The sequence below is a fragment of the Olea europaea genome, chromosome 8, assembly GCF_002742605.1.
Source record: "Olea europaea var. sylvestris chromosome 8, O_europaea_v1, whole genome shotgun sequence".
In the NCBI taxonomy this organism is placed as follows: domain Eukaryota; kingdom Viridiplantae; phylum Streptophyta; class Magnoliopsida; order Lamiales; family Oleaceae; genus Olea; species Olea europaea.
The window spans coordinates 4,789,311-4,802,558 of record NC_036244.1 but is presented as its reverse complement, the minus strand read 5'-3'; the positions used below and the strand labels follow the sequence as shown (position 1 = coordinate 4,802,558).

At 33.7% G+C, this 13,248-nt stretch overlaps 2 protein-coding genes across 4 annotated transcripts; one reads left to right on the top strand and one right to left on the bottom strand.

Annotated features, from left to right (window-relative positions):
* Positions 1 to 19: 19 nt before the first annotated feature.
* On the top strand, positions 20 to 5,684 carry LOC111398593. Of its 2 annotated transcripts, XM_023025570.1 has the most exons (5): positions 20 to 778; positions 2,335 to 2,390; positions 2,486 to 2,678; positions 2,764 to 3,098; positions 5,088 to 5,684. In XM_023025570.1, the coding sequence occupies exons 1-5, from the start codon at positions 83 to 85 to the stop codon at positions 5,110 to 5,112; spliced, it is 1,305 nt and encodes a 434-aa protein (XP_022881338.1). In that variant the 5' UTR covers positions 20 to 82; the 3' UTR covers positions 5,113 to 5,684. The 2 variants fall into 2 exon arrangements, with proteins under 2 accessions (XP_022881338.1, XP_022881339.1); XM_023025571.1 differs by lacking the exon at positions 5,088 to 5,684 and having other exon boundaries at positions 21 to 778; positions 2,764 to 3,223.
* LOC111398595 (acyl-CoA-binding protein) lies at positions 5,585 to 7,532 on the bottom strand. 2 transcript variants are annotated; one of them, XM_023025573.1, is made up of 4 exons: positions 7,356 to 7,532; positions 6,082 to 6,199; positions 5,921 to 5,983; positions 5,585 to 5,831 (listed from the first exon to the last, which is right to left on the bottom strand). In XM_023025573.1, the coding sequence occupies exons 1-4, from the start codon at positions 7,365 to 7,367 to the stop codon at positions 5,758 to 5,760; spliced, it is 267 nt and encodes an 88-aa protein (XP_022881341.1). In that variant the 5' UTR covers positions 7,368 to 7,532; the 3' UTR covers positions 5,585 to 5,757. The 2 variants fall into 2 exon arrangements, with proteins under 2 accessions (XP_022881341.1, XP_022881340.1); XM_023025572.1 differs by having other exon boundaries at positions 7,332 to 7,482.
* Between the last annotated feature and the right edge of the window lie 5,716 nt (positions 7,533 to 13,248).

Here is a 13,248-nt window from a genome sequence, read left to right as displayed (position 1 = left end):
TCATCAAAAAGGTTCCACAAAAAGCACCACAAAATCCACCCACAGACACATAGTTCCCAAACAGAGACAAATTCTCAGAAAAATGGCTGCCCAACAACAAGAAGATAACCAAGATCAACAACAAAATGATGATCATTTTGAGAAGCTCTTGTCCTCATACTTGGGCCTTAGTTTCACAGTCTTTCTTGGGTTCTTACCCAAAAACTCCATTTCTTTATTCTCAACTCTCCAAAGCAAGAACAAAGCTTTAATCTTTAAGCTTATGCAAGCAGAAGAGCAGCTAAAGCAGCTACATTCGAGGAGAAAAGAGGACTCAAAGGCAAATGCAAGAGTTGTTGAAATCTTTGCAAGCCACAGGCATTCGTGGCAGCAAGAAGAGAAGAGGCTGTTGCAGCAGATTGATGAGAGTAACGAGGAAATAGCTTATTTGAAGAGTAAAGTTGAGTATTTGGAGAAAATGGAGGCTGATTTGAGGGCCAATATTGAGGATTTGAAGAGGGAAATTGGTGAGAGAGATGAAATGCTCAACTTTATTAGTAGAAGTAACTGTGAAATGGAAAACAGTAGTGGGGAATGCTATGGTAACACGGCTGTGAGGTATGGAAAAAGTGGGGTTTCAGAAGGGCTTGATTTGGATGTAGAGGAGTCTTATGTGAGAAATGGGATGGAGGAAATGGGCATTGGAAGTGTTTATGGACAGAGTACTAATGGGTTTAGTTCAGATTTCTTGAATTCTGCTGCTTCCAAGTTCTGGGATGAAAAGGGAAGTCTCTGGCAGGTATGATTTCATGGATTATTTGGGTTTTTTTTTTTTTTCTTTTATAAATTTTGGTTTATGTTTCTGTTTTTAAATTGTGGGCTAAATGGATATCGTGTTGATTTTTAATTTTATAAATTAATCTAAAGGGAAGTGAGTGCAAAACCTTGAAAATTTTGAAGATTTTGATTTCTGCATCTATCCTGATGTTTTGGACTTGTCAAATACTTATATTCAGCTCAATTCAGAAGGATAGATTGTTTCCTTAATTTTCAATAATACGGGACGGGACGGGAGTTGTGTATATATCATAGTTTAAGTGAGATTATTTTTGATTTATGAAATCTGAATAGGAATTTGCCTGAAAAATTCTTGATATTGTTCTTCAGTTTCCAGATTGCAAGATTGTGTCATCCTGGCACTGTTCTCGGGTTTTTATCGAGTGTTGAAGGGAAGGTTGAAATTTTTTGATGATATGTTGCTTGGATTTCAAACAAGAGGGAGTTTTTTTCACAGAAAATTCAAATTGAGAGGCTTATAAATTTCAAGACTGAATCCTAATTACTCCAATTTGTTTTTGAGTGGACAGAGCTATACCCCCTTCTGTCTGACCTTTGTCCTCATTCACTTCTCAATAATGACATATTTTATATCTCCATTGCTTTGACAGTTTTGTTCTGTTTTTTTGGTAAATCATTGCTCAATTTTGGCTTTCAATATTGTCTATTTCTGCAATGGCCATTTATCTTTTAGAGCCCCGGTGTTGTGTGGTTTAACATCATATCTACTATTCAAACTTGTAGAATTTTCACTACCTTGTCTTCCCATTATTTTGCCTCATCGCTTATACTTCCTTTCCCGATTTCTTTGATATGGTATTATGTAAATGGATAGATTTGTCTGATAGCTGTCCTAAGCTCGGGCAAGAGAGGGGTCTCCTAAGTCGACAGCCAGCAGAAAACTTTGTCAAACCTTGTAATAAATCATAATAAACATTTTGTTGGGGCATCTCTTATTAGTGACTCCATGTTACTTTAGATCTTTTTCATACATTTAAAAATGAAGAAAATGAAGTGGCAGAGAGGAATTGACCCTAAGTTATCGGGAACAAGGGTTAGTTTGTTATTGTTGTTGTGTGGTGATGAGTTTGATATTATGTGACGGTATGCTGCCTTGAATCAACAGCTATTGATTCCAATGTTTACTCTATGTTCAGCTTTAACCTTGATGTTATTTTCTATTTCCTTTGTTCTTATGTTTTCTTTTTTATGTCCATTTTCTGTTGTAGTTGTACTTTTTCCTTTGATTAGTCAATCATCTTGGTGTTTGGCTTTATCTGGAAAAATGTGTATGATTGCACTATGACAATGGAATCTTGATGTGACTTGGCCTTTGCAAAAGCATGGTTAATGAACAGTGTATATATTTTGGAACTTATAAGTACTTTTGGCATAATTCTGGCTTTCTTATTGAGAAAGATTGTGCATGCAGTTAAGGGTCATTTTTATAATTATTGCTTTCTAATTGGGATTAGGGCTTAATCCCTAACAATATTCATGAATAAAACATCTATGCAGGATGTGCAGTATGAATCTGTTGAATCACTTTACCATTTGAAGCATTTTGTTGCAAGGTAAAGTGTCACTGTCTATGTACAAATGTTTCATGGCCATTTGGATGATAAATCTCCGGTATCTAATACAAAGATTATGATAATTTCTTGTTCAGAAGGGAGTCCCCATGGAAGGTAGATGGTGAATCAACTGGAGTTTCTCCTAAATTAAAATTGCTTGAGCAAGAACTACAGAATCTGGAAAGTATTGGTAAGACGGATCTATCAAAAGTGCCGTCTCTAATGCGAAAGCAGGCAAAGAGATATCAAGCATTAGCAGGAAAAATTGATGATCTATGCAGAAGAATGGTAATGAATGAATCTATATTCATTTGTTTCAGTTTATTGTTGTTTTTCGAAGTTGTGGTGATCTGATAAGGCATCCCTTTTGCAGCAAGCCAGTGATCCATGTGAACCCAACCTCAGTACAGAGTTTCGAACTCAAAGGCAGACAGAATTTTTACTTGAAGCATTTCGACTACAACAGCGCGCTTCTGAAACTAATCAGAAGCTGATGACATTACAAACTGAGACGGTTAAGAGTTACCGTGGGGACGAGCTTGAAGGACAGGCAAAAGTAGCCACAAGACGATCACTGGAGTCCATCAGAAACAACTTCAAAGAAATCCAGAGAAATTTGGAGATATGGCTGGCTAGAATTATTGGAGATCTCGAAGGAATTCTGTCCAGAGATGGCGCTTCTCGAGCACGGGAATATTATTTCTCTAGGTATCCATTTGCTCAATAACAATGTCCTAACTATCTGCTGAAATCTTAATCCAGCAAATATATAGTTCCACGCATGGTAATATCTGATTCATGTGAAATAAAGTTACATATAGCTTCTTTTAAAACGGTGACAAAACTAACTCAACATAGACTGATGAATGATGGACCACTTTACTTTGATGAGCTTGGAAGCCTGTAACGGGTTTTATAGGAAACACGGACAGATCAAAGATATTGACTAGTATTAAAATTGGGAGATTTTTAAGATGAGAAGAAACTCGTGGCATGTCTGTTTGGGAGGATTGGATAGTACTACACAGTATCAAGAAAGATCAACATTGCATATTGAACATGCAATTTACGGTATTATGTCGGCTGATAAAGGGACCATCTTATCCGAACTCAACAATAATGGTTTTCTGGCAATCTGCATTGGAGGCTTTCAATGGCTTCCATGTTCATATGTAATGAAGATTGGTGGTCCTCTGCAAGAAAGTAACTGCTCCATCTAACTGTGAGTAGATAACAACTATTTATTTATTGAGGGGACCGGAAAAGAAGAACAGTTTCTCGTTGGTTCAGGAATAGAAAGGGCTTAAGCCACCATATCCTAACAGAACTGAAGGGGTAGATGGAAATCGTTTAATTTTTGAGCCCTTGTCTTTAATAAAAACGAAAAAGCAAAGAATTATTTTTTTCCCCTACCTCCAATACTTTTGTGAGAGTGCGAATAAAGTCCCACGTCGATTGGACATAGAGTAAATGATAAGTAACTATTTCATTTAGTTGGTTAGTTAACCTTTTAAGATGGAAATTCCAATTTTAATACCATGCATAGATAAGGAAATTGGAGGGACAGCCACAGCGGTGTAAGTGGATTGGATTTGACGAAATTTGATCCGATCCAATCAAATTCGATTATTCAACGGATATTTGATCGTTAAATTTATATCCGATTTACTATGTTATCGGATATTCAATCCGATAACTCCATTCGAAATTGAAAACAATTAAAAAGATAAAAAATTTATATTAGTCAACTTTTAAATCTTAGAATTGAAATGCCCTTGTAGCTTTTTTACCTAATTCTTGGCTCATCTATATATAAAATATAAATTTTATGATATTCTAGTAACTATTCGATGTGGGAAGTGAGAAGTTTAAAATAATGAAAGCAATTCCAACAGTTGGCTCCTTTGATGGTTTAATTTATAAAATAAATTAATTATTATTTTTATCTTATTTTAATTAATAATAAAATTAAACCTCTTCAAATATTTCAATTAAAAATATTATACTATTATCTAGTATTAGTTATTATTTGAAAATTATGTGCAAAGTATAACACAATTTTCAAACTTAAAAAAATTGTATAATAAATTATGTGATAATATATAAAATACATTATAGTATTAAATAAATTAGATCGGATTGTTATCGGATCGAATTGACTTATATCCATATTTGCTTCATTTAGTTGAAGAATTATCAGATTCGAATTTTGATCGAGTTATCTGATTAAGACCTTCAATCCATTTCCTATTAATTTCATTAAATTCGGATCAAAATTCAATATACTGATAGCCCTAGACAACGATTGTTGGTTGGGGAGTGAGGAGAGGGGCGGTTGAGGTAGCGAGGGTTGGTTGGGAATAGACAGGGCTATGTTGAGGATGGGATAGAGGGTAGGGCTAGAGTGGGTTGTAGGGGTGGGCCTCGTGACAAGTAGGTCAGGATGAGGTGAGTTGCAAATGGCAACTAGGGACGTTGGTGGTTGCTATTTCATTTCGGTTATGCTACATGTACACGGTGATTTATATAATTGTTTACATATACATGATGTTGTGAGATATGATTAAATTCGAATTTCTTAAAAAAAAAAAAAATTCCCTTTCTTACTCTTATTTTTGACATTTCATCTGTATGTAAATCATTATATAATTTTTTATGTACAAGTAGCATTATTCATTTTATTTATGTTTTGTTTAGAAGGAACAGGATTTCCGTCAAGTGAGAACCCACATGGAACCGGAGAACCAACATACTACTTTTGCATAGATTGGGACTCCCTTTTGAAATTAAAGAATAAGTCATTCACCGCTCTCTTTACAGGCAGGATTGTTACATCCTATTCGCACGCTGGGTGGTTCTCATTGCAGAATCAAGGAATTCTTTCAAATAATTCCCTTCAAACTTTAGTATTGGGTGCTGTGTCTCGAATCATTTAAAGAACTAATATGGATAGTTCTTACTTATTTGGGTCGTCAAGAGTTGGAGACTCACTATCACTAGCCAATATGCCGTCTCGTGTGCCTTTTTAATTCTACTTTGGTATCATAGACATATCGAACCACCAATCCATCCCAAACTTGGTAGTTAAACTTGACCGATGCACTATACTGTGATAAACTACTTTCTTCTAATATACCGAATTTGATGTCACACAACCATTCTACTCTATTCAATATCAACAAATCCACAGAATGTACTGACAAACTCAAATCAATTCATCAAGAAGACTATATAACAGCATATTCATTGAAAGATGGGTTCAAAACACTTAATTATATCAAATTCAGGCATAAATAAGTCAAGAAAGAGCAGAAGCTATCAATTTTCATAATTATTTTAATCCACTAATCCATGGATGAGTACTTAGTTATGCTGCTGCTGCTTCCTTCAACTGCTTCACCTTAGTGATGTAGTCACTCATTGCTTCCTCCTGAGATTTTCCTGCAATATAATGGTAAAATTATGGTGATCCTCCAATTAATCTTATGATAAATGAATCAACTGAAGAGTTTCTTATGCCAATCGAATACCTTCAACAGCCTTCCACGCATCCCACTTTGCCCTGTCCCTCATGTTAAATATGCCAGGACGGCCTGCAATTAAACATGGCGAAACGAGATTGGCATCAATATAAGGAGCAGTATTTTGATTTAAATTTCATTGGTACCGAAGGGTTTAAGAAACTACTAACTCGTGTTGACATTGCCAACTGTGGCTTGCTTGTAAAGTCCATAAAGAACAAGCTTGTCTTCATTGGAAGTACTCTCTGGTAAGGTCTTAGCTTTCTCAGCATGCTCTTCAAATTCCTCCTAAAGCCACAAGAAAGTCACAACTTCAATTTGATCAAACAGATGAAATTTTGCTAAAGCTATGGTTTAAGGTTATTCTAGAGTAACAAAAGGGTATAATCTACAAAATATAAGAATTGTATCAAGTGACCTCCAAAACAATTCAAAGAATTATTGAAATAAGAACAAGAATTTAATAGTTCAATCATGGCATCTTCTCTTGATAAACCGAAAATGAACATATATTAATTAGATGAGAACAAGATTTAATAATTCAATCCTCTCATCTCTTTTCAAAGAAATTAGCCCCCTGTCGATTATTAATGACAGTGATTACAGAAAAAAAGCAGGCAAATTCATAAAAATGCAAGACAAATTCATCCAAATGTAATTACAAGTTCCAAGTGAAAGCTCAGAGCAATAAAATGGTTTGTTTAAATTGGTGTTCTGGTCGACTTAATTCAGTAGAAATATTTCTAAAATTCATCCATTTTCCGGAAAACAATTAACGTTTTCATTTACATGTAAATAAATAACAGCATTATAGCATGATTATCACTAAGCTGGTTTTCTACTGTTCTTCAAAACCAAACCGGATACTCGGCTACTTTCGGATATATTAGATATAAATGATAGTATAGTATGTTAGACTGTTAGTACTGTAGAATCAGAAATTCATTAAGATGTTCGATTTCAAGGAACAGTTGAGAAAGTCCTCCACAGATTGAATGTACTTTTGCATACCAAACCTTTTGCCCAGAAGTTTCCACGCATTAACACAATGAAAACAAATCAAAATTGAGTGGAGTGCATGACAACGTTTAAACATCAAAATGTTGGATTCATCATTACTCAATCACACAAAATAATTTATCGGATCCATAGCCTCGTGAGTGCTTGTGAGATCTCATATGCATATAAACACACGCAAACGGATCAAAAAGACAATTTGAACACGAGTTCAGATAACACTGATGAAGAACTGTAAACAGATCTATGGAAAAATAGGAATCCATAAAAATCTTCATCCAAATCCAGATCAATTCAACAATCCATGAAAAAATTCACCCAGATCTAACAAAATCAAAAAATGGAATTCGTCGCATTGATCGAATTAACAATAAAGATACGATTAAACAAAAATAAAATATACCGGGAGTAAAGAGAGATCATTTACCTTCAAAGCCATTTTTTGTTTCTTCTCCTTTTGATGTGCCTTGCTCAAGTGTGTGATTGCGTGTTTATATATTGTCGGGGGCGGATTTTTTCATGTGTAGAGTAGAGAGAGCAGAAAAATAAAGAATTGACGGTTGTTACTACGTGTAGAAAAGGATATTCGTTTTCGATAATGTACAGGTGGGGTATAGATGAAGCTTGGTGCAACCGCGTGGGCATGGATCCAGTTGGGTCGGGTTCGGACCCAACCAAATAACTGAAATGATAGTTACGATGAAATTACAATCGAGTGGGTTTATCACGATTCGATTTCGAGGGTTTGTGACATATTTTGTTAACTCAAATATTTTCACATGGTTTGAAGTTTTTTCAAATCGAATCAAAGCATTTTACTTTTCAAATCAAATCAAATCATTATTTTGCGTTTTAGTTCGATTTTTGATACGCAATTAACCTATTGATATTATAGTAACAAATGTAAAAGAAGTTAACATAGAAGTTAAATGCAATCGCTGAAATTAGGCATCCCAATATCATTAAATTGTAGCATGTAGTTTTTTCAAACAAGTAGTTGTTTGAGAAAGCTTGTTTGGCAAAGCACGTGTATAACAAGTTCATTAATTACATAAGTTTAGTTATGCACAAATAATCATTTTTCTATCCAAACCACAACTCACAAGTGTATAATTTAAGTTCAAAAACAACAAATATTTCAACCAATGGACAAAAAAAAAAAAAAAAAAAGAAAAAAAAAAAAAAAAAAAAGGAAAGAAATGAATCTGATGAGAGTGCAAGAGTAAAGAAAATAATGAACACTCAATGAAAAAAAATTAATGAACACTTAATGAAGAAAAAACAATGAAAAAAATAGTCTGAATGAAAATCTAACCAAGAGAGAAAGAGACGACTCAAATAGAAATTAGTAAACTAACATGTAAAAAATGAGTTGTGATTGGCGATTGGGAATCGCATTTCGTTCAGCAATGGCGAGCAGGCATCAATTCTTTGAGAAATGAGAGATTAAGTTAGGACTTCTGAAAATTTGGATGTGATTTGCTGTAACCTGTAATTTGTATTGCTGATTAGCTGTTGTAAATTTGTATTTTTTTCTTGAAAACTCTAAAATTTATAATCTAATAAAATTATTTTTTAATTAAAAAAGTTAAAAAAAAAAGTTCGATTTAGTTCTTTGTACGGTTTTTGAAAATCGAAACTTAAATCATAACATTTTAGAACAGTTTGATTCGATTTAGGGCAAAAATCGCAGTTCCACGTGGACCCAAATCAACGATTTCAAACCAAATGGTTCGGTTCAATTTGCAGTTTGGCTAATTTTTTGTGCGGCCCCTAATTTTCCAGGCTAAAATCTTGTGGGCACTCCCCACCTTGACTGATGCCAAATTTAGATAGTTAGCCCATGTTTGATATAAAGTAAAACATAATTTTAATCTCGAATTAAAGTTGATAATTGATTTCAACCAAATATTTTACGGAATCTACAACTTTTCGATCATATATTTCAATAAAATCTGTTAAAAATCTTATTATAATCTATACCAAATAGAAACTTAAATATCGATTAGGGATTACGAATAGCAAAAAACACCATTCAATTTGATCCTGCTGTATGACGTCTCGCATGGGTGCAAGGCTGGAAAACGAACTTTGTCACACATTAGGGCAAAAAGCATAATCACCGCAACAACCTAGGGATCATTTGATTTATATTTTAGTTTTCAATTTTGAGATATTTCCAGTTTTCTATTTTTGTGTGTGTTTTAATATTGTTAAAAAAATGTTAGATTTGTTATTCTGAAAAATTGTTTCTCAAAAGAAAAAAAAATTAAAAACACCTTTTTTTTTTTAATTTTGAGATTTTTTTTTTTGACATTTCATTCCATGAAATTTGATTATTAAATAAAATAAAATAATTTTATGTCAATATATAATCTAGGAATATATACATTATAAGTTGGTGAATATTACAATTTTTTTATTTTTTATTTTGGGTCACTATAGAAGTGAATAAAAATAATTAATAAATTGACATGATGAAATATAGGAAATAAAAATAAAAATTAATGATGTGGAGTGAAATGTTTTATAAACATTTATTTAAATATATATTTGTTAGAATTTTTATGTAGATAACCGTTAAGGGTTTGACCTATTGCTACTTTTTTTTTTTTTTGATTTTTTTTTTCAGAATTTTAAATTTTATTTTTTCAATTTTTAGAATTTATCAAAATTTTATTTTTTTGTTCTAGAATTTTCAATTTTACATTCTTATTTAAATAAAACATTACTTAAATATTTGTTTTCCATATTTTAAGTATTTTCAGAGTTTTCACTGAAAATATTTAAAATGTCAAAAAATATGTTTTGAGTTTTATTTTATAAGTTTGATATTGGTTTTGAAAATTCATTTTCAAGAACATTGGATAAAACAACTTTTGAGTATTTTACAAAACTGAAAACTAAAATCGGCAAAACAAGCACACCCTTAATTATTTATGTAAATTAAATTTTCAATTTTTTTTACATAAATATTAAAAAATTTAAAAATTAATAGATTTAAGTAGAGAAACAATTATGGGAAATATGGATTCATTTCTTGTCTCCCAAGAAGCAAGGATTGTGACAGGAACTCGGTGTTAAAATCTCCTATCGAAAGGGAAATGGAAGGGCCTTCTTATTCATTGCTGTCACTAGAATATAAAGATTTGATCGATAAATGTAAAATTCTATTGATCTTGTATAAAGATTATATTTTGTATGTATTGAATTATGTCCGTCCTTCGTCTAACCGATTTGGGAATGTGATACAGCTTTGCACCACCCATAATTTCACATGTCGTTTCTCATGAGGTAACAAGTGTAAAAGGGAATTGCACCATATTCGGGCTATTCTCACCTTTGTTTCAATTTAGCTGTGACAATTCAATATGGATGGTGTCATGAGACACTTAGGGTCCGTTTGGCATTTGGCATGACTTTTTAAACAATTAAAAGGAGCTTTTGGGATTCAAAAATTGTTATATATATATATAAGACTGCTCAAGGTTCAAAGAGGTGAATTTGTGTTATCTGCATTTACTTGAAATGATTCGGTAAGTTTGAAGAGAATGTTCTAGTTTCTACAAGTGATATCATCCTTTTAATTCGTTTTAGTGGTATGGTACAAAAAAATGAAGGATGATACTATTCATCTAGAATCTAGATGATCATTGATTTTTGTGACAGTGTATTCACAATCGAATTTTGCTACTTTGCTCGATTTTTTTTGTCCAAATGGTTGACATCCCCTCACATGCCGTCGGTCCTACGTGAATAAAAAAGTCAAAAAAATAAAAAATGGGTCTCGCCATTGTGAGAATTGGTCACCTTCTCTATAAAAAGAATTCGGTCACTGTAGTAAAATTGATTCACAATCACATTGTTCAATTACTAAAAATGCATAAAAAGTTCATTAGACAAGTAATGATTTCACTATCACATAAATCGATGATCATCTAAACTTCAGATGAATAGTATTACTCAAATCTAAAGGATTAGTTTAGGGTGGGGAAAAAAATAGAGGATACATAGTAAGATAGTTATTCCAGTTCCCTTCCCAAAAATCAATTTTTACTTCCATTAATTGATAAATGTGTATTTGAAGGAAATTGATTTGAGAACTTATGATTTTATCATTATTTTTTCTGGTCTGAGTATTTAGTCACTATGATTGTTTTTGTTAAATGACATTATATATTTGTTGAACTTTTAAATAGTTTAGATTGACTGTATTTTTGTTAAATACTGAATTGATAAGAATTAATACATAATTTTCTACATAATGTTTCACAATTTTTGCATTTCTTACTTTTTTTTTTCAAAAATCACAATTCTACGTTTCGTGTCGTATGACATTTTGTTTTTTGTGCAACTAGGATGACCACGACTGAACTGACATCTTGGGTTGAATTTCCAAAAAATCGAACTGATTGAGAGTCCAGTCGAGACCGAAATGATCCAAATACTTCCAAGTTGATTTGGTTCGGTTTTACAAGGTGTCCGGGCTTGCGTCCGACTAGATCCTTGTCCCTGAACCTCCGGCCCCTCAGCTGCTCAGGGAGGTAAATCGCAGGATGTGTCCTTGTTGGCTCCCAGGTTCCCACAACTCATTTGGACTCCTTCCGCAAAGAGAGCTCTCCTCACTGGACGTTTGTTCACACCAATGGCTTCCTCTCCATATGGCTCCCAGTGTTAACTCCAGGAATCGAACTCTCCACCCTTGCTTCCAGCGTCCCAACGAAGTGATTGTTCAACCAACTCGGATGTGCCCTGAGGGCCCCTTTTTTCTAGTTTTCAATTTGATTTCCACTGGCTAAAGAAAAAGAAAAAAAAAAAAAAAACTTGAATGCCGGTTTGGCACCCTTTAAAATTTTAAATTGTTTGTTGCGGTATCATTATCTATCGCACATTCACACAATAAAATATTCTCCACACAAATCAATAATTTTTTATTTTTTACTTTTTAACCATATATTCTCTAAAAAATATTATTCAAAACTCTTTTAACTTTCCAAATAATAACAAACATGGACTGAATTTCATAAATGATTTAAATTGTCTATTGAAAGAAAAGGGACCCCACCACCAAATCGCATTTATGGGTTATGTCCAAGCCCAACCCGAGAATCGGACCGAATGAACTTCAAATAGGCTCGAATTGGGTCGGTTACACACGTTTTTGTCAACCCCTACTTGCAACCTAGTAACACCATGAAAAAGTACTAAATTTTCCATTAATGTATGGGTGAATTTGAGTTGAAACAATAAAAAAAGGGAAAATTGTAATCAAGCTACTAAACCTTTCATTTATTAGCAGGATTTGCCCAAATACTTCATTTGTACCACCGTGAGTGCCAACTTTTTAAAAAATTTGCAGCTCAATTCCAAAATGATGATTTCTATCAATTTGACTATCAAAATCATCAATTGACTCCCAAAATAGAAACTTTTTATTTCTCCCAAATAAGACAAGGACATTTTTAATAAAACACATTTTCCCTATTAAATCAAAAATTAAAAAAAAACAAAAAATAAAGCCACAACCCATCTCCTTCCCCCCCCCCCCCCCCCCACAACCCCCCCCCCCCCCCCCCCCCCCCCCCCCCCCCAAATCAAAATTACTCCATCCAACCACCAAAGCCATTGTCAGCGGCCACTGCTACCCACCCAACATCGACATCACTACCACCCATTTCTCTCAAAGTCTCAATCTTCACATAACCCGTGCATCACTGTCAATCCACCTATCCGACTTAAAAAATGGCTCTAAGATTTCACCTCCTTTCCACAAAACTTCTCTTACGGCCCACAAATTTGCACATCCGCCTGTTTCCTTTTGCCGTTGCCGCCACCTATTTCATCAAATTCAATTCAAACCCACATAAAAACCTCAAAATCTCATGCACCAACGAAGATATAAGTAAGGACGAAATGTTGGCAGTAGAACTAGATCTAGAAACTAGTAAATTGAACACCCACTTGTTCCAAAGAGAAGAAGCCTAAAGAAAAGCAAGGAATTATTGTTCACGGAATTGTGCAATTTCATGGGATTCAAATCGGAGGATTTGAAGATAAAATGGAAAAAAATGAATGGAGTGGAAAAATCGATTTTGGTTATAGGGCTTCTTATAGAGTGGAGTGCCCATTTTCTACCAAATCTGTTAAAGAAATGGTTGATGAACATGTGGGTGGTGACGCCGATGTTGGACGGGTAGTGGTGCTGGCATGGTTGGGTAGAGTGATTTTGATTTTGAGGAATAAGGAGATGGGGATGGGTTGTGACTTTTTTTTTTTTTTTTTTCTTTTTTTTGGGGGGGCGGGGGGGGGGGGGGTATTGT

Excerpts from the sequence above, each read along its gene's own strand:
- LOC111398593 (XM_023025570.1), top strand. The coding sequence starts at position 83 with ATGGCTGCCCAACAACAAGAAGATAACCAAGATCAACAACAAAATGAT. Across the intron at positions 779-2,334 it reads AAAAGGGAAGTCTCTGGCAG|GATGTGCAGTATGAATCTGT; the intron begins GTATGATTTCAT and ends ACATCTATGCAG. Across the intron at positions 3,099-5,087 it reads CGGGAATATTATTTCTCTAG|AAGGAACAGGATTTCCGTCA; the intron begins GTATCCATTTGC and ends TGTTTTGTTTAG.
- LOC111398595 (XM_023025572.1), bottom strand. The coding sequence starts at position 7,367 with ATGGCTTTGAAGGTAAATGATCTCTCTTTACTCCCG. Across the intron at positions 6,200-7,331 it reads ATGATCTCTCTTTACTCCCG|GAGGAATTTGAAGAGCATGC; the intron begins GTATATTTTATT and ends TTGTGGCTTTAG. Across the intron at positions 5,832-5,920 it reads TGCGTGGAAGGCTGTTGAAG|GAAAATCTCAGGAGGAAGCA; the intron begins GTATTCGATTGG and ends ATTATATTGCAG.